The following is an 18,001-nucleotide window of genomic DNA, read 5'->3' as shown; positions in this document are numbered from 1 at the left end:
CATAGACCTACCACGACAGCAAACCAAACACATAAACACACAAAAACATACTCGGAGGCTCTAAATAAAAATCTGCCTAAACAGCAGAGATCTCCAAAGCAGGCACCCAAGCAACCGCTACCCCAAAACAAAACACATGCAACACATAGCTCACAAAGCCAGTGTGCCGAACAGTCACAGCTCTTAAGGCTAAACAACACACCTGATACACTTGTAATAGGTGACTTTATCGACAGGCACATTGACGTCCCACTCGCCAGGCTGAACAAGGAGAAGGTCATGGTGAGCTGCCTGTCAGGTGCTAGGATCCGCCACATAACACAAGCACTCAGGTCACTCAAAGGCAAGTACAAATATGACTCAGTCATTGTCCATGCTGGTGTGAATGACCTGAGACGTACCACCCTGGACTACATGAAAAGAGACATAGAGGAGCTCTCTGAGCATGTAGCCCAGGCCGGTATGACCCTGACCTTGAGTAGCATCTTACCCTCACCAAGAATGATGGCACAATATGAAGACAAGATGATCAATTTCAACAATTGGCTTAAGTATTGGTGTCATTCAAAGGGGATCCAATGCCTGTCAGCCTGGGATGACATGCTCGACAAGCCACAATGCTTCGCTAGGGACGGCTTGCACCTGTCACCCCTGGGCTTTGGGATATTGGCAAAGGCTCTTGCCACCCCCATAGTGTCTTTTTTAGGCAAGGCTCAAAAGACAATCCCACCTCCATAGGTATCATAAGGGATAAGAAACTAAGAGTAATGCTACTCAATGCCAGAAGACTAAACCTCAAGATGCACGCACTCGAAACTCTCCTTAGCATGGAGAACATCAATATCTGTGCAGTAACAGAAACCTGGTTCAAGGCTCCCGAGAGCACCCCAGCACTACCAGGTTATACCTCATACCATGCTTTTCGGCCCCAAAACTTGGACTGAACCACAAAAGGAGGGGGAGTATCAATATTCCTCAAAGATACCCACACCTCCAGGTTGGTGGCACAGCACGAAGCATCAGAGACTATCCATGTGCAACTAACAGTGGGTAAAACTGCCTTCCAGTTTATAGCCTTCTACAGACCACCCTCCCAAACCCAGGAACCCCACTCGGCCTTCCTGAGAACACTGGAAAATATGAAGGTCTCTCCAAACACCATTATATTGGGCAACTTCAACTACCCAAACATAGAATGGGAGCATTACTCTAGCTCCAACACCCTAGCCCAAAGGTTCCAAGAATTTATAAACTCAAATGCTATGGAACAACTTGTTACCACTCCCACAAGAGGGGAAAACATACTGGACCTGATCATCACCAACATGGGGACTCTATGCTCCAGACCAGAAGTGTATCCCTCACTGGTAAGATAAGACCATGAACTAATATCACTGGATATTCACATCCCGACCCCAGCCCCTGCCCCGAAAACCACAGTAAAAAACTTCTCTAAAGCAAATTTCACACTCCTCAAAATCGAGGTGGAATCCTTCAAAGCCCCCGGGCCTGTGGAAAATATGGCCCAGACCACAGAATCCTTTATAAACGCATTCTATGAACACCTTCAGGAATGCATGGATCATGCAATCCCAAATAAAACCAAGACCCAATCCTCCAAAGGCAGACGTCCTGTCTGGTGGACCCCAGCCATAAACAAACTATACAATAGAAGGAGGAAGCTACTACATGATAGAGCAAAATCCCAAAAAGGGAAGGCATCTCTGATCAGTATTAGCAAAAAACTACAGGCAATCATAAAATCGTCTAAGGCCAGCTTAGAGAGAAAAATTGCACAGGACACTAAGGATAATCACGAGGCTTTCTTTAGTTATGTCAGGAACCTGGGTGGGAATTCCCAGATATGCTCAGAATTAGTCCAAAATGACAAAAAATACACCGAACCCACAGACATTGCCAAGATCCTAGCTGACAGATGCACCGCAAACTCCCCCCCCCACCAAAAGGGCAAATATCTATCCCAGCAGTGTGCTACCCCCCTGACATCTCAGATGCTCAGGTAAGAGCCGCCCTCTCCAAAGCAAAAAACACAGCATCAATGGGACCAGACGGTGTCCCGGGCTGCGTCCTACATGAACTCCAAGAAGGGCTAAACCCAAACATAAAACTACTGTTCAATCTCAGCCTTACTACAGGATATGTACCCAAAGAGTGGCGTACAGCAACAGTGGTCCCTCTCCACAAAGGTGGTGCCTCAACAGATCCTGGAAACTATCACCCCATAAGCCTGACATGGTCTGCAAAGCTATGGAAAGGATCATCATGGACCTCATAAATAAAGATATTGGGGACCTACAGACACTGGATCCTACCCAGTTTGGCTTTGTTAAGGGCGGATCCTGCCTCTTAAACCTGGTCGATTTCTTTGAAACAGTCACCAAGGCCATTGACGAGGGGAAGGTGGTCCACACAGCCTACCTGGACCTCGCAAAAGCCTTCGATACAATACCCCACTCGGGCATTATAGATAAGCTCACAAGCTTAAGTATAAACCCCTATGTCACTAGATGGGTTGCAAACTGGCTCAAAGACAGAGCCCACATGGTTAGAATTACTGGAGCCATGTCAGACTCCAAACCAGTTACAAGTGGTGTCCCACAAGGCTCAGTCCTGAGACCTCTCTTGTTCGGTATATATTTCTCGGAGGTACAGGCCAACACGGAAGGACTGTGGCTGACCAAGTTCGCAGATGACTGCAAACTGGGCACCATAATCGACTCTCCAGCTGACACAAACATCCTCCAAAAGGGCCTAATAGAAACAGACAACTGGTGCCAGAGCCATGGCCTCCAGCTAAACGCCAAAAAGTGTATAGTCATCCCCTTTGGCAAAAACAAAGTACCCACAAATTACCACATAGGTGGTAATCAATTAAGTACAGAAGAAGTAATTAGGGACCTGGGGACCCAAGTTGATAGCAATCTCTCATTTGACAACCACGTGGCCAAAGTGGTTAGAAAAACATTTTATATAGCCCACCTAATCATGAAAGGATTCACATCTAGATCAGGGGAGGTCATCGTGCCTCTTTACTCATCCCTTATCAGGCCCATAATTGAGTACAATGCCCCTTTTGGGATGTACCTTACCAGACACCTGCAGCAACTGGAAAGACCCCAAAAGTACCTCACCAAGAGGATCAAACAGATGCCATATGCTGCCCGGCTAAAGAAACTCCAGTTCTACTCAGTGGCATACCGCCTGCTCAGAGGCGATCTGTACCTGACGTATAAAGCCATGTCCAACCCGGAATTAATGGACATGCTGCACCTCAGAAAATCCAAATCCCATCGAGCTACGCGCTCCAGAGACTTGAACCTCAGCACTGAAATAAACTGGACATCCTGGAGGGACAGATTCATAACCCAGAGGCTCCCTTCACTCTGGAATAAAATCCCAGTCCAGGTTAGGCAGAGTCCCTCATTGACCCTCTTCAAGAGGAATCTTGATGAGTGGATGGGAGATCGTAGGTTTACCCCGGGTATCACTTCTGTGTCACTGTTAGACAGAGGCACAGTATACTAACCTCAAAAAAGGGCATAGCAAAATTAATTTAAAATGGGTGGCGAAAGCCAAACACACTCTGGCTAGGCTTATAAATGCCCTAGGGCAGATAGCCTAGTATAAACCTATGAACCTATGAACTACCTGACAAATCATTTCCTATGATCTCCTAAGCTACTCTATAATATATGGTATAACTATTAACCATTTGTTAATATTACTTTACTACATCAGTGAGCAATGCTTCATATCAGAAACTGGTATAATACATAGTAAATAGCTGACCTATTTAAGTGCTAGGATTGTATGACTCATGCTGCGTTTATTCTTATTTCTCTACAAGATCTGACACATCACTGTGTATTTTCTCATTGTCTTTGGTAACAAATAATGTCTATAATGTATTATAATATATAAATACCTGCCAATAGTCTTTTTACATATGTTGTAACACACTTTATTTTGCGGTTTTTGTAACTCTAATTGTAGTGGGGTCCATGAATATATTTGTTGTTGCTGTCTCATCATGCATGAACACTGCTTTTATGCACATATGCATTGTTTTTACATATTAGCTTGGGTTGTGACTGAAACTAGTCCTTGAACCATTTCAGCTATGTGGCCAGCAAAATAAAAATAAAGTAAAGCACTTTAACTGATTATAATGCTGCCTTCTGAGGGCTCAGGATTCCTAATGAAGGAAATCAGTAGGTTGCAAAACAAAGCCTAAGCAAACAGGGGAATCTTTGCTTTTTTAGTGGTACCAAGGCTCCTATGGGAAATCTCTGGCTTGCCATCAAAGCATGGCATGACTTGGCCATTTAGATATCTATGTCTGCAGTGCATAATATTAAACATCAGCATTAGCATTACAAAAAGACGGGATAACATGTTAGCCAGTGACTGTAAAACTTTAGCTAAAAAAAAGAAAAACTCACTATTATCATTAATGAAAGCAGTTTACTAAACAATTTCAAAACAAACTTGATGTATACATTGGTTCTAAGCAACCCAGTGACAGGAAATGGAAATTTAGACCATAAGCTTGTTAAAATAACTTATTTACTTTTACTGTACGTAGTGCTACTCTAGACCCATGCCTAACATTTGTCTTTAGTGCTTACTTGCTTACCATACTCTTTCTCATACATACGTACACACACACACACACACACACACACACACACTCACATAAACCATTTACATAAATATATAATATATATATATATATATATATATATATATATATATATATATATGAAACTACTATAGGTCCTCAAAAAACAAAACATCAAGTACAAAGTACTCAAACAACTGTTAGAAATGGCGCTGATTGAATACAACTTAAAAGCAATTAAAGAAAAACAAAAATCATTAAAATAAACTTTTTTTGCGCCCCAAACCCCTTCTGCTTATGTATATCAATGCCGAGATTGCAGTATAGTGAGTAGAAGTCAAAATCCCAGTCCCCATTGTATAACAATCTCACATATGAAAAGACTGTCACATTAAATTTGTATAGTAGTGTACTGGATGTTGTTTTAGCTACTAAATATAGGAATTTATTCCCTCATCTTGAGTGCTGTTTTTTTAAGGATTTGATGTAAGTATCGACTTAATGTTTTAATTTATTTCTGAGTGTTTAAATATATATATATATATATATATATATATATATATATATATATATATATATATATATATATATATATATATATATATATATATATATACAGAGAGAGAGAGAGATGGTTGTTGGACACACAATCGAACTGACACAATGCTGACAGCTGTTTTGTCAACACCACTTGATCGATGTAGACAGATGGTTAACAGCTATGCAACATTGACAATCCTTAGATAGGGGAATATTCCATTTCCCCTGGGATTATACGATCTCAGAGTTAGCATATCTAGTTAGCATTGTGTGTGGGAGGTGCATGAGGGGGCATATATCCCTGTCAAAACACTTGCTGTTAGTTTAGTCAGCTCCATTGTGTGTGTGGGTGTGCTTATGTGTGCATATATAGACTGTATGTGCATATATATATATATATATATATATATATATATATATATATATATATATATATATATATAAGCACATATATATAAATATGTATGTACACATGCACACGTGTGTGTGTGTGTGTGTGTGTGTGTGTGTGTGTGTGTGTGTGTGTGGTATAAATATGGACTCTGTGCTCTACTGCTTTAGTTTTCCCTTCAAGTGTCTTGCCATGTTTATAGAATACACTATACGATTCACAGTGAAATGCCTCCTACAACTCCTCACTTAAAGTGCTGATTCTTGCGTTGTAACATCCAGTATGTTATTGATATGAATTGCAGACATTGCTGTTTTTTTATACTGAATTCATTTCAATGCAGTCAATGATGAGTGCTGGCTGCTGACATTTCAGCAGTTTTGTTTCTGATCACGTCTGGTAGTTTTATGTCCACGACACTGTTTATACTATTGGAAATGCTAAGTAGGAATGGAATCCCTTTGAATCTGTTACTTCCAAATTTGCATTTGCATAGGCTGTAATGCACAGGTATGTCTCAGATAAATTTGAAATATGTGTCACAGGTTTAGTAAGATCATGTGACCATATGACTCATCGGATTATGTTCTAATTCAGAGATTAAGAAATTAAACTAGGCAGGCATACAATAGATATGGAGTGATGGTCATTTCTCACCGTGGAATCATTTAAGGTCAGTAACGTCTTACCTTCTTTGAAGTCAGTCCGATGGAGTTTCCCTTTGGTGTCTGTAATGTCTTTAAAGGAGAAAAGAAAAAGAACCACCTCCCCTTTTTCATTTTTGATGGGAACGATATCCAGGAGGCACCAGAAAGGAGAACCTAAAACATTACCATGATATGAGAATTCATTAACATAATGAATTTTCCGAGGTGTTTGACATGCTCATAGACATTATATAAATGTTGAGATTCCCCAAAATCATGCATATTAGTCAAAATACATTTTGCACACAACTAACTTCAGTTGTTAATTGTAGGATGTACTATTTTGTATCACTGTAACATTTTCAATAAATCTTAAAACATTTCTAGCAGGTACTGTAATGTAATGTTTAAAACACTGAGCTATAACCCTTGTCTTTTTGTATCAGAGCCCTTATTAGAGTAATGGACTCTTGGTCAATGGCCCTGTCCAGAAACCAAAGCTAAAAAAATGAGCACTTGCCCATTAAATTCAGTGCTTGAAATCAAAGAATTATACAGTCTGACCTTATGGTTCATGAAACCTTGGTTAACAGCCCTTTGAACTCATACACGTCCTGCATTCAGCAGGTACTCTTCATGAAGCACAGTTTACACCATAAATAATGTGACATTTGTGTTCACTTTAGAATTGTTTGCTTGCTTTTCTTCAGAAATGCTTCTTAAGAGTTAAATGATGAATGTGAGGTAATTTGTTGCACTTTTAGCAGATGCGCTGAATATTTTAAATAACAACTTCTAAGAAACAGAAAGAGGTAAAAATGTTGCTTTGTTTTCTTGTGCCATGTATTTGTATAATTTGTTTGATATACTGAGGGGGTAATGAGAAAAGGTAGGATTCCGTGTGGAAGGTTGAAACATTTGTGGTATTCTGGTTCTTTTACAGATAATGGTTCACCTCTGAAGAGGAAAGCAGGAAAGTGCATGTGTTTGGAGGGATGCAGTGTCAGTTTGTATTTATATGTTTGTTTTATTTTCTTGAATGGATAGATCACATTGCGCATATACATATTTCTTAAGGGATATTCAAAGTGTTTATACTGACTGGAAATTTTTCTAGAATATGAATCTGGGTGTGTTATGAAAGAACAGCTGTGGCAGGGCTAGCCACCTGGTAGTGTGAACATTGGCATTGGATGATTGTCAGTGTTGAAGTGATGCCATCATGTGCAAAAATTGGAAAAAGGGGTGGGGATGGATGGAGGGATGAGGGAGAGTCCACTTGAACATGAGGGAAATTTCACTATATGTTCAGCAAATGGAAAGTGGCTCCATCTTGGCTTACAAGGTGATAGCTAAGATGGAAAAAAATGACAATAACATAACTCATCCGCATAAGCCTTAGAGTTAAGAGCTAAAACCAAATGCTGAAACAAAGCAAGTAGTTGAAATTGAATTTCTGGAGCAAGAAGGATGACAGTCTGCTAAGATTTTAGTAATGGAAATTTTAGAGAATGTTAATGCAAGTCAGCTGCTAGACATGGCAGGTACTAATGATTTCAAAAAGCAGCTTAGGCAGAAAGCTAGAAAGACAGAAAATGCCTTCAACATAAATCTTGCCAAAAGTTTGAAGGGTTCTTTTGGAAAAATGAATATTAATTAAATGAGCTTGGATTAATAAGACATGACATTGTACATGGCTGGTACATGGGCCAAGCGACATACCAGCGAAGTACACAATTCATAAATGTTCCTGTACACTCTAGAAAGGTGTCATTCACTACTATGTGCCTACCAGGAGGAGGCCAGGTTAGCATTTGTTATGTAAATGAACATTCACAGCGTGGTCCATTATTCACAAAGGTGTAAAGAACAAAACAAACTGTGGAGTGCAGGCATAAATTTATGGCTCTACAGTTGTGGATGTTCGATAGATTTTCCACATGCCAATGCCCACATTTATAGAAATGATGACATGCTGCTGAGTAATAATATAACTGAGCAACAGTGTCAGTGAGAAATGGCATGACACTACATAAAATATATTGTTTACTGAAGACATGTAACGTCACATCATGACGTACCATGCTGTCATAGAAGTCCACTGATGCGGCCACATCAGCCGCACCCTTAATACAGTGACGAATATAAAAAATCACCAATAGAAAGCAAGTCCACAGTAGATCCAGTCATTGTATCATTATGCAAAATGGGCGACCCCACAGGCATGGACAGGAAACCCAACAATTTTCTCAGTCAGAACTGGTTGCGTTCATGGAGTAGCTACTGACAGGGAAATCACTGTTGTATGTCATGGGAAGTAGCATCTGTCCATCCAAGATGAAAAAAATTACATAGGTGGTTGGGAAATAAGGGCAGATTCCAGGTAACTGAGCAAGATGTGTCACTACTACATACAATACCTAACTAATGTGCCACTCACCTCTCAAGGAATTTTTGGTCAGTTTATGTAACTGTGCTCTGAGTAGTGAACAATGATAACAATGTTTTAAATAAAAGTTGCCTTAAACTGGTTAGGTGGGCAGTATGTATGGCTGTTTGTGATGAAAAAAGTTATTGGTGGTGATGCCCATAGAACATGTATAGGAAAATGTAACTTGAAAAGATAAGTTAGAGATGATGAATATTATAAACTTGTGATTACATATGGTGCATCAGAAAGTGGTGGTTGAAATAGCTGAGGATGCCAAAGAAAAGTTATAGAATGCTGGGAAGGCAAAATCATCAGTGGACTATAGTGAAGCAGTCAAGATGTAGTCTTATTACGGGAATTTACTACTGATGTCCACGGATATGTTGTGCTGTCAGCATTGTGTTATTACATGCCATGCAGAATAAAGAAGTGGCACATGAGAAAGAAGAGAATGGATTGTGATGAAATGAAAACCCATAAGCCAGAAGCAATCAAACATATAATTCAATGTTGTCCTTATGAACTGTGAGCCAAAAATGCAGAAACAAATATTAGTTTTGTATTGCTACCAACTGTCTCGAAGCACAAAGCTTTAAATGACTATTTATTTGCAGGAGATTATTGCTGATATCTAGGCAGTGGTAGTACAGCATTTCCATTCACAATGCATATTCCTGCTACTTGTGCACAATGTATGCAATCTGATATTGTGTCAGTTCTGTGTTATGAACGTTAATCTTACACCCACATGCAAACAACAGTTCTCACAGAGACTGTATGTTACTGCGTACAATGTATATGACTATGGTAGGTGGAAAATAACATAAACAGAGTTCCGAGGTGTGTATGGATGAATGCCACTTGAATTTTCAGCCTGTTTGCAGCCAAGAAGTATCTAACAATGAAAGTGCTGAACATTCTAAATAGAAATATTCCTAAAATGAACTTTGGGAGCAGACAAAGTTCTCACGGGACAGCTTTAGTGTGGGGTGGGTGGGGGGAGAAGTTAGGATGTAGGGAGGTAGGCAAGATGGGTTAAGTGTGTGGGTAGGGAGCAGATAGGAAAGGGTTAAGTAATTGGGAAGCTGAGGGAGGAATTGAGGTAGGATTAATGAGTGGGTCTTAAGGGTTTTTGAGGTGGGAGTTAGTGTATGGAGGCACATTTGGTGTGATCTTGTTGGAAGCAGGATCATGTCCCAGACGATCTGAGGTGGGAGTAAGGTAGGCCTTGGGTGATTGACAGACAGCAGGTGAGTTGAGTTTCTTTGGGCAGGGGGGTTAGGCCGTTGTCAAAAAAGAAAAATAAATGAATAAAATAAAATCTAATACTTTTAAGTTAACTGATCTTTTCTGCGGCCTTTTCGTGGTGGCTGGGGGGCTGGGTAGCAGCGAGTTGTTGCGTTGGTGGGATAGTTGTTTTCCCTGATGGTTCTAATGGTGTAGCTGGGATAATGGAGCTGCAGCTAGGGGTGCTCCTCATTTGACAGGAGCCATGCACATGCGCAATTTCACTGCAGATATGCAGCTTTATTAAATGTAAAAAAAAAAAATAAATAAAATACAATATATAAAAATAATAAAGCGGCAGGTGTGGGAGAGCCTAATGCTTACTGATGGGCCACTCTGCTGCCTGTCTTAGACCATGCATACCTCTCAACTGTCCCCAAATTTTGGGGATGTCCCTGATCTGTTGCCAGCGTTTGAGGAGATTTCCACGCTTCATTCATTCATGTGGGTCCTGGGGGTCTTGTGGTGGTTGGGGGGTTGGATAGATCTGAGATGGCTGTGTCGCAGGCTGTAGTTTCAGTGGGAGGATGAGGTGGTTTCTGTGCAGGTGTGTTCCTGCATCGGTGTGAATTCAAAACTACAAAAAAAAAAAAAAAAGTAAGAGAAATAAGGTACACGGACACAGCATGTTTGAGTGTTTGAGGGCAGTGAGGGGGACCAGGCAGGTCTAGCGATAGTTCAGCTTTTGCTGGGTGTCCTCCTTTCTCCTCCTTGTGAATCACCATGGTGCTGGGAGTGGGTGATGCTTGCCTGCTACATGTACTTATGGACAGCAAGATTAATGCAACTAGGAGGTTAGTGCCAAAGCCAGAATGGTAGAGTTATACATGTAAAAAAAACAGTTTTTCATTGAACTGTTACTCTAAGGTAAGGGGATGGCTATAGCATATGGCTTAGTGGTACTTTGTTCTTAGTGCAGTGTATAGGGTTCTGGGTTTTGACACGTGGCAGGTATGGTAATCTTAACAGTGGTGGCTGGGTTTACTTATTATTGTATGCTTTAAACTGATGGAACTGGCTAGTTTTTTTTTTTTTTGTATTCCCTGCTCTAACAGTTATTTCTTTTCTTTAGGGTGAGTGGTGATCATGGCAGAAGTGGTGAGACAGAAGTGGGCCAGTATTGTGGCACAAGCAGAAGACCTGTTTAGAGAGATCCCCAATGATGGTCCAACAGTCAGTATGCAGAGTCCAAATACTCGAAGAAAGTGGCAGATGGAGACTGGAACTTGGACATTGATAGCTAAGAGAGCCAGACAGGCAGCAGTGGAAGAGAGGACAACAGAGGTTGAGACACTGGTGGCAGCACCTTTATCTTCGAGAGGTAATAATTCACCAGCCTTGGTGTGGATAGAGGCTGTAGGTGCATTTACAGGGAGTGATTCAGGGTTGAGTGGGGGTGTACAAGACTCTGCATTGGGTAGGGGTTTGGAGGCTCTATCTGAGTATGATTTGGGTTTTGATAATACCCTTTCAATGTTAGAGGAGGATTTGGAGCCTGGGTTAGACGAGGTAGGGTCAGAGTTCAGGTCGTGGTTGGAGGATCGGTTGGCAATGCAGGCACTAGGGCAGGATGGTGCACCAATTCTATTGACCCCGCATATATCACTGGTAGTGAAGGAGAAGATTTGGAAAGGAGAATTTATTGATATTTTTGATTTGATTGATGCGGATGGGGTTCAGCATTTGACAGAAGTAGAGTCGGCTAATGGGAAGGACCTGTTGGCGGCATTGGTGGCTATAAGTCACAAGTGGATGGGTAGGTTTCAGCCAAGGACATGGGATAATTGGGTCTTGGGATTTATATACTACATGGCAGTCTGCTTGGAGAGGGATAGCTTGTTGGCCCTTTCACTCTTGGCCTATTTTATGACTATATGAGAGGCACTGAGGTTACGGCCAGTTAACGCATGGTTTTTGGTACGATCAGAAGTTTTGTAAATGAAAGGCGGTTGACAAATCCATGCATTGGGAAGTCAGACACCTACATATTTGGCTTTCTACCATGATGGACACTGTTGTATTGGGTAACAGGGTGGCTTAGCCAGCAGAAGGGGGTGCCAGGGTATGTTGGACCTTTAACGCAGGGAGGTGTTCATGGGTAGGCTGCAGATTTTCTCATGTTGTTCAAAGTGTCTCAGCCGACAGAAGGGGGTGCCGGGATATGTTGGGCCTTTAATGCAGGGAGGTGTTAATGGGTATGCTGCAGATTTTCTCATTTTGTTCAAAGTGTATGGGGGTGCATGCAGCTACAAAATGTGGTAGGGGTGGCAATCAGTTTGGTGGTCAGGCGGCTTATTTCATGGTCCCAAGAGGTTGGGGTGGTCCTCACATGGCGTTGCAAGGAATATTTCTCCGGGCTAATTTTCATGGCCGGGGGGGCTTTTGTTGAGGTAGGGGACGCCCAGGGGACCCATTCACCTATTAAGGTTCAGGTCTTAAAGGAGTTGCTGGCACAGTATCTGCTGCCGGCTGTGGCTGGGGAATTAATTGAGGTTTTTTTCTAGGAGTTTTTCGATTAAGTCTACTTTGGTGGGTGATGGTAAGGTGGGGAAAAACTTGAGGTCTGTGAGTGGGAGGGAGGATGTTTTGCGAGCTTTGATTGAGAAGGAGTGTCAGGCTGGGAGATTGTGTCACCCATTTGATTGGCCACCTTTTCCTGAATTTAAAGTGTCACCACTAGGATTGGTTCCCAAGAAAAAGCAAGAAAAGTCGTACCCTGAAGGCAAGTCTGTTAATGATTTCATACCCGGGGAAGAGGTTAAAGTGACGTATGTGTCCTTGGATGATGCGGTCCACATCATCCGGAGTTTTGATAATCCTTGGCTAGTTAAACTAGATATTGAGTCAGCTTTGCACTTGTTGCCAGTGCAGGAGGAAGATTGGCCTTTATTGAGCATGGTGGTGGGTGATAGTTTTTATTTTGACACTGCCATGCCTATGGGGTGTGCAGTGGCATATGCTACTTTTGAAAAGTTTAGCACAGCACTGCATTGGATATGGCAATGTAGGTTAGATGGGCAGCATGCAGTTCACTGTCTAGATGACTTTTTGTTGGTGGGTGAAGGAAGAGAAGGGGCTTAGGTGGCAATGCAGGAGTTTGTGGGGATGTGTGGGGCCTTGTGAGTACCACTGGCTAAGCATAAGTTGGAAGGTGCTGCGAAGGTGTTGGATTTTTTAGGTTTGACAGTGGATGCAGGACAGGGTTTGTTTTGTTTGCCTCAGGACAAGGTGTTTTTTGCTGGTCTGTGGCTTTTCTCTTGAAGGTGGGGGAGTAAGCACCACAGAGTAAGGGTCAGTAAGTTAGCTCGGAAGGATCTAGCTTTGTGGACAAAGTTTTTACATCAGTTTAATGGGATCTCATTGGCAGTTGGATGGGGTAGGTCAAGGGGATCTGCAGTTGTTTACAGATGCAGCCAGGGGTTTGGGCATGGGAGCTTATTTTGTGGGGCAATTGTTCTTGATGCCATGGCCTGCTCATTGATCTGAGGATTGGAAATGGGATGTTGCCTTTTTGGAGCTGATGCTGATTGGGGCGGCTTCTGTGGTATTGCAGGATTCTTTGAGGAGAAGGAGGGTGGTGTTTAATTCAGACAATATTGCAGTAGTGAGTGTGTTGCAGGCTAAGATGGCTAAATCCCCTCACTTGTTAATGGGTCTTCGTAAACTTGTGTTGCAAAGTTTGTTGATTAACTTTTCATTTACAGGGTTGCACGTGCCCAGGGTTAAGAACGAGATAGCTGACAGTTTGTCTCATTTTCAGCTTTGCAGATTTTGGCAGGTGGATCCAACAGCAACATTGCATCCCTCAGTTGTTCCAGATGAGATTTGGCAGACTGGCAGTAGTAACTGGCAGGTTGGTGCAACAGTCATGGGGGGTATCTACGAGGAGAGCTTACGGTAAGGCATTATGTGAATTTGACAATTTTGTGAGGCAGTTATCGGATGGAGAGTGTGAGTGGTCAGAGGGTTTGTTGTTGTGTTATTTAGCCAGGTTGAGGAAGCAGGGTATGGCAGTTTGAATGGTCAGGGTGGCATTGGCAGCTATTGGGGCATTTGCTCAGTTGGCCAGATTAGAGGACTGGACTAGGTCATGGATGGTGGGGCAAGTATTGAAAGGGTGGGGTAGAGTTGAAAGTCCTGTGGCAGATAGGAGATGGCTGGTGACTAAGGGGATTTTAGGAATGTTGCTAAGGGGTTTAGGTAGAGTATGTGGATGCTTGGATGATTATGTGGTGTGGAGTACGGTAAGCATGTGGATGTATTGTGGGGCTTTTCATGTGTCTGAGTTGTTGGGTTTCTTGGTGTGGTATGATGTACTTATATTGCCCAGCGTGGTACATATTAGGCTGAGGTCTTCGAAAATTGATCAGGAAGGGAGGGGGATGCCAATAGTCTTGGAAGAGGCTGAGTCAAGTTGGAGATGTCCTGTAGTGTGGGGAAAGAGACTGTGTGTGACAAAATGAGGTAGAGTCCGAGGGTTCGTTTTTCCATCATTAGGTGGTAGAGCGTTGATGGGTGAGCAATTGAATCTGATTATGAGAAGGGCCCTTAGTAGTGTTGGTTTAAAGGGGGTAAGTTTTCTTCCATTTCTTTTCAGCACGATGGTTCAGATATTTTCTTCATTTTACATTCTTTCAGAATGGGCAGGGTCAGATTTAGAAAAGGGAGGAAATTTGATTGAAGTTATCAAGAGGGTGGGACGGTGGTTTTCCAATCATTTTTACTTATACTAAGTAGTTTGGTGAGAAGTTTCTGTTACAAATTTTTTTTTTTTTTTTAGGTGAAAGAAGGATCATCATCTTGGGTCATTCTTTCATATATTGGGCAGCTAGGCATGCAGTGGTTAGACACAATGGAATGAATTTGGGTTTGGAACGTTTTGGACTGAAGGTCAACTAGCATGGTGTTAGAGGGTTGATGTGGAGCCAGATACTGCATGTATTTACCATGTTGCAGAGTCAGTGGGGATTGCTGCATGTTTTGTTGATTCATTTAGGGGGGAATGATTTGGGTAGAATTCCTAAAAGGCAGTTGGATTATCACATTTGCGAGGATGTCTTAGCATTGAGAAGGCTTTATCCAGCAGTGGTTTTGCTTTGAGCTGAGATTATTCCCAGGTTGTTTTGGAGGAAGGCAAAAATATTTTCTGTGGTGGAGAGGGCTTGGAAGTATGTTAATTTTACTTTGGCAAAATATTTGAAAGAAATTTGGGTGCGTACTTCACGGCATGTAGAGTTTGAGAACAGGGATCCTATGTGGTATAGGTCAGATGGGGTTCATCTCAGCGAATTTGGTCTTGATTTGTTTAACCTTAATTTGGGGTTAATGGTGGAGGATTTAGTGAAAATGGGCATTGTGTGAGGGGGAACAGCCCTTCCTTCCCCCTCAGGAGGATAATTGGAATTTGAGGTGGTACAGTTTTGATGGTGGAAGACTTTGAGTGGATGGATTGGCTTGGTGATATGCTAAGGTGAGCGGGGACGCTGCCTTGTTACTACAATGATAAGTGAGCAAGTGGGGGACGCTGCTTATCCAAGGGTGAGTGGGTACACTGCCCTTATGTTTATTTATGTTATTGTGTTGCAATTAGTTGAATTTGACTGTTTCAATAAAGTTTTCATGTTTACTATTTTATGATTCATTACAATAAAGGTCGTCAAAAATCTGTGGGTGTCTGTGTAGTTTTTAATTCGACCGTAACAAATGTAACTTTTTACAAAGGTTCACTGTCAGCACTTAGTAAGACATAACATACAGATTTGTTTTTCTGGACAAAAGTGTCATTACTAAGTAAACACCTGGTAGTTTCTGTGTATGGGGTGGGGATGCACACTTGTGGCAACTTAATATAGAGCTATTGAACTTTTAGCCACAGTAAGGGGCTCTGTTGTTCACCACCTCATATGTTTTTCTAAAGGCGAAGGCTGGTTGGTGAACATTTCAGGCCGACACACTGCAGTTTTAGGCTTTTTTTGTTTAAACACAATATGCTGTTCCTCTTCAATGACTGATATGGAGTGACGTCAGCATAGGACGTACTTGATGTCAGCATAGGAAGTACTTTGTCTGTGTGCAGTTATCTCCAGCACTAATTCACTGCCTGCTTGTTACAAGTCCTGTAGATATTAGTGAGGGGATACTAAGCAGTGAAAACCCCAAGCCATCTTCTGAGAGAAGAAAAAGTTGGCAAGTGCCAGGTTAAATCTTTCCACTCTGCCACAAACCATTTGACACCAAGACCAGTGGCTATACTAACATTGCTGGTGCAGTACACAACATTTTCCTTCAGCACCATCAGGCCAACAATCCACTTGAAAAATTTGACTTAATTTACGTTTTGGTATAAGACAGTGGTACATAATGCTTTAAAACTGACGGTTCTTTAAAATATTTGTCTGCTGCCTAGTGGTAATGAGGATTCCTGGATGACATTTCCAGCAATACTAATTACCAAGAATCAGGACATGAAGTAGCCAGGTTAATGTTTAGAAATGAAATGACTTAGATGACATATTTTGGATGAAACAGAAGTGTTACAGTGGTTAGCACTGCTGCTTCATAATTCTTGGTACTCCAGTTCATTTCACAGCTAGGTGTCCTTCTCTGTGGAATCTGAATGTCCACCTTTTTTTCACCAGCTGCTCTGTTACAGAGCCATTGCTTAGTGTCTGCTGCCCTCTGCAGCTCCCTGATCTGGCACCTGCCCTCAATTCTAATTTGAGGAGCAAAAAAAACCCCTCTTGAATTCTATAAAAAAGGTATTTTGCTCTGAAACTGTATCAGACTGCTTGCTGCAGTTATATTACCCCACATGAAGCACTTCAGCCACGCCTGCAAACACCATATTATTGTATCAGCATTCATTTCTGAAAACTGGTGCTGCACTACTGAACCATCAGCACCTGCCAGTCATACCCCTGATACTAGTGCCCAGGAGAGCTGCCCCCTTTGCCAGCCCTAGCAATGTCAATCATCTGATTCCTCCTACATTCAAAAGGCATATCATAAATGAACTGATGAGCTTCCAAACTACAAGCAGGTTTCTTATCTCTTTCAAAAGAAACAGATATTAGAGAAATTAAAGAACAAAGGTTATATCTCAAATCATTCCTCAATAATTCTTGGAAATACTGATATCTCTTATCAACCTATATCAACAGAATCTTGCATCTAATAACAAATGAATTAAGAGGAAGGATTGTTTTTTATTTAATATTGAATCACTCATAGTATTATTATAGCACTATCATAATTTAATACTTAATACATGTTACTAAAATAAGAAAAAAAAAATAAAAAAATGTCATTTAACAAACTGCTAGCAGGTGTGTGTGTGTGTGTGTGTGTGTGTGTGTGTGTGTGTGTGTGTGTGTGTGTGTGTGTGTGTGTGTGTGTGTGCGTGTGTGTTTGTCTGTGTGTCTGTGTATATGCACTCCAAAGAGCATGCGTGCATCCTCTGTAAAAATGGCATTCTATTCAAGTTCAGCTTCTTCACCACATGCCCCATGGGTACTGGGATAGGCAATGACTCCCTCTTGATCCTTACTTGGATAAAGAGGGTATCAAAAAATTATCAAATGAATGAAAACAGTGTGCTCTTTCCGAACTCACTGCTTGTGTTGTTGACTGAAAGGGATTTTGAACTGAAGAATGGAGAGAGTACATTGTAGATGTGTACTAAGAAATGCACCTACCCCGTTTTGCTACAGGTGTGAGTTCTCAACACACACAGGCAGTAAGTGTGTGCAGATATTTGTATTAAATGTAACACGGCAGGACAGCAGTAGGTAATGCGTCTGCTTTTCATTTTTTCCATCAAAGTTCAGCTCACAAACAAATAGGACATAGTTATAATGTGTGCCTTTACGGTTATCAAAATAAAGATGTGATTGTGGAAGACAAGGCAGCAACAAGACCAGCACAAGTGAAAGAAGCTGAAAGAGATTCTAACTAACATAAACTTTCAGAATGTAACTGGCATGGTTATATTATCTGAAACTGTCTTGTGAGGCATGAGTTGGTTTGTGAGCAAGTCAGTTAGGTAATCAGTTTAATGTTTATAA

At 41.5% G+C, this 18,001-nt stretch overlaps 1 protein-coding gene across 1 annotated transcript in view; it reads right to left on the bottom strand.

Annotated features, from left to right (window-relative positions):
- The window catches only part of KCNH4 (potassium voltage-gated channel subfamily H member 4), a 1,657,012-nt gene that overhangs the window by 1,139,235 nt on the left and 499,776 nt on the right, over positions 1 to 18,001 (bottom strand). The window contains exon 3 of the mRNA XM_044054725.1: positions 6,263 to 6,394. Within this exon, the coding sequence (XP_043910660.1) occupies positions 6,263 to 6,394 (132 nt within the window). The remainder of the gene's footprint in view (positions 1 to 6,262; positions 6,395 to 18,001) is intronic.

This window comes from Protopterus annectens, chromosome 13.part0, assembly GCF_019279795.1.
Source record: "Protopterus annectens isolate FY-2018-M chromosome 13.part0, PAN1.0, whole genome shotgun sequence".
NCBI lineage: Eukaryota > Metazoa > Chordata > Ceratodontiformes > Protopteridae > Protopterus > Protopterus annectens.
Note: the sequence above shows the minus strand (reverse complement) of the source record. Positions and strands in the feature narration are given on the sequence as shown.